This window comes from Lichenostomus cassidix, chromosome 9 (genome assembly GCF_008360975.1).
Source record: "Lichenostomus cassidix isolate B80296 chromosome 9, HeHo_3.0, whole genome shotgun sequence".
NCBI classification, from domain to species: domain Eukaryota; kingdom Metazoa; phylum Chordata; class Aves; order Passeriformes; family Meliphagidae; genus Lichenostomus; species Lichenostomus cassidix.
In genome coordinates this window covers 9,095,027-9,104,787 of record NC_139490.1, presented here as the reverse complement: position 1 = coordinate 9,104,787, position 9,761 = coordinate 9,095,027, and the positions used below count along the sequence as shown (strand labels likewise).

Sequence of the window (9,761 nt, the reverse complement as noted above, 5' to 3'; positions counted from 1 at the left end):
GACTGTTGTCCTCCAGGTCAGTCTCAGGGCCCTGAGCCCAATCCAGTTGTTAGCAGTCCCCACTTGCCTCAGAGCTCTGCCATCCAGCCAGCTTTAATCCACTTACTGCAGTGCTAATTATCTTTCATCACTTTAATTTCTTAACCAAAGTGTCCCCATGAACAAAATTAAGCATCACACAGGCTCCTCTGACATAAATTCTGCCATCTTTAGCAACCACACAGTTGCTGCAGGAGAAGGTAAGGGCTAACCAGTCCCTCTCAACTAACCCTGTGTGCCCTAAGGTGGGGAGGGGTGGGGTACAGGAACCCCATCCCTTCCCTGTACATGGCCTGGTCCCTCCAGGGCTGTTGGTTTGCTGTGATGTGGGGGAGACTGTCCCCAGTGCAGGTGGCAGTGCAGTGCAGCATGCCTGAGTCAGCCTGAGCACCCAGATCGGCACCTGAGCTCCTCCATCCAGGCCCTTGGCTGGGCTGAGCTCCCCATGCTGCCTCTTTCCAGCCTCCCTGCAGCTTGTGACTGCCTGAAAGCTGATTTCTGTGAGAATCCTGGCTCCTGGGGAAGCCTCTGAGGAGGCAGGCAGGAAGATGGGCTGCCTCTGGCATGGGACTAAAAACTGAACCCAGAGCTGTCCCTGAGGAGCAGAATCAAATTCTACATATATACATTAGGGGTTAGACTAGATGACATTCAAAGGTGCCTTCCAACCAAAACTATTCCATGATTCTGTGATCTCTTCCTGTCCATTTGTCTCCCTGCCTATCTCGTGCTGCCCATCACCATCTATAGGCACTAGGCGTTGGCTTTTCATCATCACTGCTAGCCTGGAATAAGGGGAATAAATGAAATATCGTTCAAAAAGCAGCCTAAGCTCAAACCCAGCACAGTTTCCTGACATCTACATTTTCCTTCTTCCCTCCTCCCCTAACAAAGGCTGGGATCTGTGGGAAAGGCTGCTGTGCAGCACCATGGCTGGGCAGCCCAAACCTGCCCCCTGCCCAGCCCTAGACAGGGACTGCTCATTCCCAGCCTCACAAGGGCTTTGCCAAATTCATGCTGTACAAGTTTTCCCCATACCGTGGCTATGTGAAGGAAGGGAAAAACAACCCTTCCCTTGAAACCATTTTCCCTTGAAAAGAGGCAGCAAAAAAATCCACTGGCACACTCTGGTGCCATTTATCATGGCTACAAATACACAAGGCAATTGCTGTAAAACTTGAGTTTGGCTCTGTAAAGGAAAAAAAACGCCACCCCGTGCTTGTTGCAAACAATCACAGCACAAAAAAAAAGCCTTACAAGGCTGGGGCAGCCTCGTAGATGGATTGCTTTTTAATCCCCAAAGCTATGGTGATAAATCTTTTCACTGGAAGCTCTGGAGAGACTGTGTCACTCAGGGCATGCAGCAGCATGGGGGGAAAACAGCTCCAGGAGCTGAGCAGGCGTGGGGGAGCAGGATGGTCCTCCTGCAGCCTGGAGCAGGTGATTAGGCAGGAGCTGGCACTTGGACAGAAACTGCTGTAAGTCTGGGAGGACAGATGGACAAGTTTTGGGGAACAGCTCTTCAGAAACAAAGGGTTTGGAGAGAAGATGGTGCCACAGAGCCCAGCGTGACCATGTGCTCCATCATACTGCAGGGACAGAGTGATGCTTCTCCCAGCTCCGAGCAAAGACATGGAGCAATGGCATCCACACACTCCCTGCATCTCCTGGCCCATCAATGTACCTTTACTCCGTCCCATCTGGGCTCCCTTGGGTCCTGAAATATTTGTTTATTTGACTCCCAGGCAGTGTTTTGGAGTGCTCCTTCTGCCCAACCATCCTGAAGCACGAGTCATTCCCCCTGGCCAGTTTCATGGATGGGAGCAGTGGGAACAACTTGCCCATCCTTGGCTTCTGCATTTCCCCGTCCCACAGGGCCCTTTGCTTCTGTACCACATCCCTAGCAGGAATAATCACTCTGATTTGTACTGGGAAGGTGGCAGGGACCAGACTGAGCCTGAGGGCTCAGGGCAGTGGGGAGCATCATTCTTGGAGCAAACAGCTCCATAATTCCCTTCCTGGGGGCTGCAATGAGCCTGAGGCAGGAAGAAGTCATCAACCACTGCCTTCCCAGTGATGGAGAGGTGTAGAGTGCTCTTCATGAAACCATTCTCCCTGAGGAGATCAGTTCATTTTTTATTAGGTTTCATGCAGATTTTACAATTGATTATAAGATTAAAGGACTTGCCCAGCAGCCTTTGATTCCAGCATCTCTTGGGAGCCTGGCTGGCATGTGGTACCTGTGAGGTCTCCACATGCTGTTGCCAAAACCCAGCCAGGGGAGCAAAGTTTGCCCACACATCTCCACCCAGGAACTGCCACCAGCTGTGCTGAAGCTACATCTCTGCCAAGCTTTTGGGATGCTCTCCAGGGTGATCCTGGCCCAGCTGTGCGTGTGGAGTGGGTGGTGGGGCAGCCCCAGCATCACCACTCAATATACCAGGGCATGAGCAGCACATTCCCCTCCTGCATCTCAGAGAGGAGAATTGGGGGTCACCAAGGAGGACGGGGAGCCCCAGGCCAGGAGACAGCTGGGGATACAAGGATAGGTGAAGGCAAAGCCAGTGCCTCACCTTTCTGGCTGCTCTGGACTCCACTCCAGCTGTGCTGAGACCCAGCACCCCCTAAAAAACCCTGGAAAGACACACTGTGACACTGACAAAGGAGCTTGAGCTGCAGCAGCCACATCTGTATCCCTGCACAGCCTGGCTGTTCAGAAGCAGCAGGACAAGTTCTCCCAATGTGCAGCACAAGGCACCCTAAAGCTCCACACAGGCGTCTGTCACTGCTTTATAAAATACTATCGACTGCCTATTAAAAAGCCATTCCCTGGAGAATTGTGGCTGAGGAAGCAGCTGGGTGAAGTGAGATGGGGCAATAATGGCCATCAGGGAAGTATCAGTCACATCCACCCACGCAGCAGTGACAAGGGGCCCCACATGGCTGCCAGGGTGCTGTCCCCTGCCAGGACCATCAGTAACAGGAGAGAGAGGATGAAATAGACAGGTCTCAATGCCCTGGACCACACTGACACGCTCCAGAGAGAGGCTGTGAGCAGTCGGCAGGACCCTGAAGTGCAGAGTTACTGCAGCCCAATGCCCACCCTCACCCAGCCACACCCAACAGGACCCCTCAAGGGCTAAGGAAGGGCTTTGCCCACGGCAAAACCTGCCCTGGGGATGTGGAGCAGGGGAAGCCAGCTGCACTGCCCCTGAGCCAGGGACAGGGTAGATGGGGGCAGGAGGGAGTGTGCAAGCCCCAAACCCTGCCCATTCTTGGTCATTGGCCTGGCTGTGGTCCCATACAATGTGCTTAGGAGGGGCTGAAAGCAGAGCAGCAGCTGCCAGTGTTCTGCCTGGGGCTTGGTCCTCCAGTATTTCTGCTTAAGCAAGCCCCAGACAAGCTCATGCTGACCAGACACGGCCATGTGATCCTGAGCCAGGGGAGCCTCCAGAGCTGGCCTGGGAGGGAGTTTGGGCTCGGGAAGTAGCGCAAAACAAGAGCTCAGACTGCTTGGACGGTCCCTCAGCTACCATTTCAGATCCTCCATATTTCATCCTGCAGGACCTGGTGTACACAGGGAAGGCAGCAGCATTGATCTCAGACAGGAAATCGATGGGTCCTTCCAGCCTGGGAGAGCACAACCAGCCAGCCCACGCTCCCTGGCATTTTCGTGACATTTTCCAAGCTGTGTGTCTGGGGAAGGACTGATGGCCACTGCTCCAGAGGCAGCTGTCCCTCTGCAAAGGCCCCAGCCCCAGCTCAGCCTGAGCATCCTGAAGACCAGGAAGGGTGCAGGCATCCCACTTGTGCCCTCCCTGCTGTGCCCTGAGTGTGCCTGGACTAGCAGACCCATCACAGCAGCAGAACCCTCACGGAGATCAGGTGACAGACCATCACCCTGGCATGTGGCACATCCATCACCCTCCCCAGGAGCATGGCCTGGGCTCAGTCCCATGCTGGGAGCAGAGCTGAGTGCTGGGGAACACAACCAGGAAACAAATCAGAGCAACGGCTTGTTTTAATTCTCAATGAGGCTCAGCCCATGCAGGGCAGGGATGGAGGAGGGCTCCCCACATTCCCCACAAGTGCAGGTGACCACGGTGGGCAGAGGAAGAGGAGATTTGCACCCACCACATGCTGGTCAGAGAGGGGAGAGGGGAGCATATTCATGCAGCACAGCCAGTCATGCAGCTCTGCCTTGGCACTACAGGCAGCCTGGAGATCCCTTTGTCTCGTATTTTCCCCCCATAGACTCCAGCTCTGGAGGGAGCAGCCATGCTCCCTTTGCCCTCAAAGGGCTGGGAATGCAGGGCACGAGAAAGGCTGGGAGCAAGGAGCTGTAGCAGCACCCTGCAGCCAGGCACCAGCTGGCACCACTGAAGGGATGCGCCAGAAAATCAGGGTCACATTGGTGCCAGACAGTGCTGAGGAGGTCTCAAAGGGAAAGGCACCCACAGGCCATTTTTACCCCACTCCATCCCATGCAAACCTCTCACACCCTCATGAGTCTCAGCCCAGGTGTGAGCAACTCTTGGCAGATGATCCCATCCATCCCTGCGTCCCAAAACAGCCTGGGGTGCCTGAACCCCTGGCTCCAACACCTGTGGGTTCACACCACTGGGCCAGGAGGGATGGAATGTCTTTGGGGATTGCTGGCATATCCCTGACATATAAGTCAGCTGTCCCCACACCAGGATGGATGCCCTGGCCTTGGCCAGGCCTGGTGCTGAACACAGCAGGATGCATCACAATGCATCCAGGGCACAGCAAGGCCAGTGCCACTGTGTCCCTGGAGCAGTGCTGCTGATACAACCAGCCTTTCCATCCCAGTGGGACAGCACAGAGGCAGGGATCCCTCCATCACTCCTGCCCTGCTCCCCACCACAGGATGGGTGCCACAGTCAGATGGATGCTGGTGATGCAGAAAGCTGCTCCCAGTCCTTTCCTGTCCTCCCACTCTTCAGCAGAGGGACATGGCGTGGGTGGTGGCCTGGCCCCTCTCCATGTCCTCCAGCTCGTACTCTTCAGCATCAGAGAGGGGCAGCCCGTTGGTGCCAGGCATGGGCTCACACTCGGTGCTGCGGGTGGTGGTGCGGGTGACGCTGGGCGAGTACTTCCGTGCCCATGGCCCGCGGTGGCCAGGGCGGCACATCACCTCCTTGAACATCTCCCGGAAGCGCGTGGACATCAGGTTGTAGAGGATGGGGTTGGCGGCCGAGCTCAGATAGAAGAAGACACCTGAGATGATGTGGACGTACTGGAACATGTGGAGCATGTTGCTGGTCCAGGTGGAGACAAAACTCCAGACAAGGCGGTCGGTGTGGAAGGGAGCCCAGCAGATCCCAAACACCACCACCAGCACGACTGTGGGGAGACAAGGAGCTGGTGTTACTGGGGCGTGGGGATTGCCAATGCCCCAGAGACCTCCCGTCCCTGGCCAAGCACTGCCCCATTTCAGCTTTGGCCATGGCAAAGAAGGATGAGAGAAAGAGGAAGAAGGAGAGAGGAAAAGTCCCCTCAGTACCTTCTGGATTTGTCATGGAGGGGTTGGAGGTCTGAACAGGATCTCCTCCCTCCATCTCCTGCCAGTGCTGCCTCAGGCACTCCTGTGCCATGCATCTCCACTCCTCATTGGCAGGCAGCTGGCCCTGTCACAGCCCCGGGGCCATGCAGCACAGCTGGGGGACTCCCCTGTTGGCATCCAGCCTCAGGAACCTACCACCTTCACCAGCAAAGTCCAAGGAGCAAGAGCTATTTGAGACCTTTCCTTGTGCTCTGGTTTTGTTTTGTTTTATAACCCAGTTCTGCTGATGGAAAGGAAAGGGTGTGTATACATATAGGTAGTTCTGGGGTCCCCTGCTCTGCCATACCCATGCCACGATGCATCTTTGTGGCACATGGGGACAGGTTCCCCTTTGTCCCCATCCCAGCCCTGGTGCCACGGGAAGCAGAGTTACCACTTGCCTGGGACGTGCTGGAGAAGCATCCCTGGCCCTGCCTTTGGACTGGGCTGGGCAATCTGCCATTGCTGTGCCACCATGGGAGTGGGAGCGTGTGGAGGTCAGCATGCTGGGAGAGACAACTACCCAAGGGCAGCCAGCTCCCATTGCTGGGACAAGGGCCAGAGGCTCTGGGAACCGTGCTGGGGAGGGGAGTAAGAGTGAAGAGCAGTGAGAAGGAGGATGCTCCAATCCAGCCTTGGGTCATTGCCCTGTTAGAATCACAGAAGCTGTGGGGCTGGGCAGTAGTGCTGCCCTTCTGGGAAACCCTACCACTGCCACCAGCATTTGAGGTCCAGCTGGAGGGACAGGGAGTGGGTTCCTCCACCCCAACCCACCTCCATTTCCTTTTTTGCCCTGCACTTTCCTCAAGGAGGGGATATAGCACTACTTGGATGGAGCTGGCACACAGTCCTCTCTGCTGGACCAGAATCACCAGATCTGCCTTTGCCCTGACACCCCCAAACCAGACCCACACCTTTCCTCTGGGATGACCCAGCCTCAGTGCCCTGGACTGTCCATGACTCAGTTTCCCCCCAGCACCCTCCCAACACAGCCTTGGGAAGACACTCCCTGGTTTTGCCATCCCCAGCACAGACTCACACAGCATCTTTGTGACCTGCCTCCTCTTGACTTTCTTCTGCCCCTGGCTGTTGTGGCAGTTGCGGCTGCTGCCAGTCTTGGCTCCCAAGGCTTCCAGCATCTTTTCTTTCTTGAGCTGCAGGCCAATAAGAAGGTAGAGGACACTGATAGTACCCATGGGCAGGAAGAAAAAGATTATAGTGGTGATCTGGATGATGAGGTTGTAGGTCAAGCGTGGCTTCACCAGGGTGCAGATCTCTGAATCGGGCACCCGCCCCCGTCCTGGCACGTAGAGAGGCTGCAGCCCATGGAGGCTGGTGTTGGGGATGGAGCAGACAACCGACAAGACCCAGATGGTGACAATGACCCTCTTGGCATGGTTCCTGGTCACCACATACTTGGCTTTGAGCGGGTGCACCACAGCAATGTAGCGCTCCACGCTCAGGGCTGTGACGTTAAGGATGGAGGCAAAGCAGACAGCCTCAAAGAGCAGCGTTTTGAAGTAGCAGCCGCTGGCCCCCAGCAGGAAGGGGTAGTTGCTCCACATGTCGTACAGCTCCAGCGGCATCCCCAGCAGCAGCACCAGCAGGTCAGACACTGCCAGGCTGAACAGGTAGTAGTTGGTGGGTGTCCTCATGAACCGGTGCCGGAGGATGACGATGCAGGTGAGCATGTTGCCCACAGCTCCCACCAAGAAGATCAGCAGGTAGATGACACAGACTGGGACAAAGAAGTTGGACCGTCGAGGTCCCAGGTACTTATCCCGCAGCTGCTCCTCTGTCAGGTTGGCATCCTTAGGGTCCAGCAAGGTCTCTGGGTGAGTCCTGTTGCTGAGATCAGGGCTGATGGGCTCCACAGGGAAGTCTTGCTGGGGCAGGGGGAACTCGGAACTGGAGCAGTTGACATAGGGATTCATGGCTGTGGAGAGATGGAGAGGTTTGTGGGATGCTTTCCCAACTTCTCTGCTCCCCTTGCTCCCACTGTCCCTCTCCCGATTGGTGTAAGGGTATCAGGATTTTGCTCATCACCAGGACTCTGAACTTTTGCACCCATCCTGCCCCAGCCACAGCTTTTCCTTTGGGAAACCACACAAACCCTCCACCTAACCTCTCTCCAGGGTTCCCAAGTGCTTCTTGTCCAATTTCCCATCTGCAAACTACCCTGGCATCTCCCCAGTCCACTTGAGCTACTTTACCCCAACATCAGGGGAATGTCAGCAGGGCTGTCCTCTTTCCCTGCTCTGTAAGCAGAACAGTATAGAGCCCCAAAAAGCCAGCTCTAAAAATCACTCCTGGCCACAACTCTATCAGATATGTAGAAGGGCTGGCAGGGCAATCATAAAACAGCCAGAGGGAAAACTGATTTTCCAACGTGAGAAGGACTTACGGCTTGTTGGGAAGCTCCAGATGAATGTTGAGGTCCCACCACCACTGCGCCGGACAGGGTCAGGCTGGGGAGGGAGCGTGGGAGGGGATGGAGACTTCACTGCCTTAAGAGGCAGGCAAATGAAATCCTGCCGCTGCTTTCCCCTCGGAGCTCAGCTCGGAGGAGCCGCCTGCCCTTATCCACCTTCTCCCTCTTGTCCGCTGTCAGCTGAGAGGCTGGCGGATGAGCCGGGGGTGTGCCAGGGGCTTCCTTTCCCACCGCTGGCCAAACAAATCGCGGTGCGGACACTCTGCCGCTGCCCGGGGCTGGCTCCTTATCTGCAGAACAATTCTGCCAAAAAGCTGCCCTTCAGAGAGAGGAAATAACGTTAAACTAATAAACTCCATTGACTTTGAGAGTCCCAGGGGAGGGCGGCACAGGCGTCTCCAGCCCCAGCGGCAGCCTTCGCAACGCCGGCATTTGTCATTTGCGTGGCCTCGGCGGTGAGTAAAACATCGATCATCCCCGCGGCCGCCCTGGCACTGTCCGGCACGGGAGCCTGTGCAGACCCGCTTGTCCGGGCTCATTTCGGGGAAGTGCAGATAGACCCAGCGGCTTCCCGGAGTCCCCCCACTTCCAGATGTGCAGTCCCTGGGTCACCCGAATCACTGCCCCGTGAAGCAGGTGGCTCCAGACGGCTCCCGTCACTCTTGGATGCGAAGGAGTTGCTGCGCTCGCAGCATCGGCCGGTGCTCCGCGTCCGGCTCAGCTCCCTCCCCGTGCCCAGCGTGTATCCGCGTCCCGCCTGTCCCCCGAGCTGACATCCCCGTCCCAGGGAACACTCCTGCTTTGCCGTCGCAGACCCGAGCACGCACACGCACATGTATGCACACACATGTACATAAATGCACACGCAGACCAACTCACGGTTCCTGAGCCCCACGGAGGCGTGTCAAGGCTGAGTGTCCCCGCTGCTCTTTCTCCTCCACGTGCTGGACCTGTCCGAGACCCGCCCGGAGCCGGCAGAGCCCACGGGCCCCCTCTCCGCCTGCGGTGGCCAAGGGCTGAGTGCTGCGGGGCGGGGGCTCCCCGGCTCCGGGCTCTCCAGCCCGCCCAGCCCCGCAGGTGGGGAGGAGGCGGAGGGGCTGCGGGGTGGGCTGCGCACCGTTCCACCGCTCCGTGCGACGGCAGCGGGCACTGCCACCCCGCGGGACGGGATGGGGAGGCACCCCTGGGCACAAGGATACGCGCCGGTCCCTTCATGCCCTCCGAGGGTGGTAGGGCAGGTGGACCTGGTCCCACCCAGGGAGGACAGCTTCAAGGGCTCTGGCATCCCGGGACCCTCCTCCTTCAGCCTTTCCCAGCACCATCCCACCCTGCAGAGAGGCTGGGCTGGACAGGATAGAGGTGAAAGAGCTTTTTGCAGGGCTGGATTTGAGCAGGCAGTACAGGTGTCTTGGAGAAGGAGTCTGGAGAGACCTGCCAGGAGAGACCTGCTGCCAGCCCTATACCCCCCAGCTCCCACCCGAGCTGAGCCCCAGCACAGCTCAGTGCACTGCTGAGCCCGATGCTTGTGTGTGCTGAGCCCTCACAGGCCAGGATGTGAGGAGCTACCTGGGTCTGGTGGCCTCCAGCACCAGCACGCAGCCTCTGGGGTCTTGCACCCCAAATCTTCCTCCTGATGCCAGCGCACACAGCAGGTGGGAGCAGTACCACTCACTCCTCGATGATTTTGCTCAAAGAAATTCCAGAGCAGACAAGGGATGACAGGAC

At 57.1% G+C, this 9,761-nt stretch overlaps 1 protein-coding gene across 2 annotated transcripts; it reads right to left on the bottom strand.

The window, feature by feature from the left end:
• Positions 1–3,143: 3,143 nt before the first annotated feature.
• On the bottom strand, positions 3,144–9,558 carry NMUR1 (neuromedin U receptor 1). Of its 2 annotated transcripts, XM_085069281.1 has the most exons (4): positions 8,916–9,558; positions 8,010–8,355; positions 6,645–7,541; positions 3,144–5,406 (listed from the first exon to the last, which is right to left on the bottom strand). In XM_085069281.1, the coding sequence occupies exons 3-4, from the start codon at positions 7,537–7,539 to the stop codon at positions 5,003–5,005; spliced, it is 1,299 nt and encodes a 432-aa protein (XP_084925407.1). In that variant the 5' UTR covers positions 7,540–7,541; positions 8,010–8,355; positions 8,916–9,558; the 3' UTR covers positions 3,144–5,002. The 2 variants fall into 2 exon arrangements, with proteins under 2 accessions (XP_084925407.1, XP_084925406.1); XM_085069280.1 differs by having other exon boundaries at positions 8,010–9,558.
• Between the last annotated feature and the right edge of the window lie 203 nt (positions 9,559–9,761).

Excerpts from the sequence above, each read along its gene's own strand:
- NMUR1 (XM_085069280.1), bottom strand. The coding sequence starts at position 7,539 with ATGAATCCCTATGTCAACTGCTCCAGTTCCGAGTTCCCCCTGCCCCAG. Across the intron at positions 5,407-6,644 it reads GCAGGTCACAAAGATGCTGT|TCGTGCTGGTGGTGGTGTTT; the intron begins GTGAGTCTGTGC and ends GTCTCCCCACAG.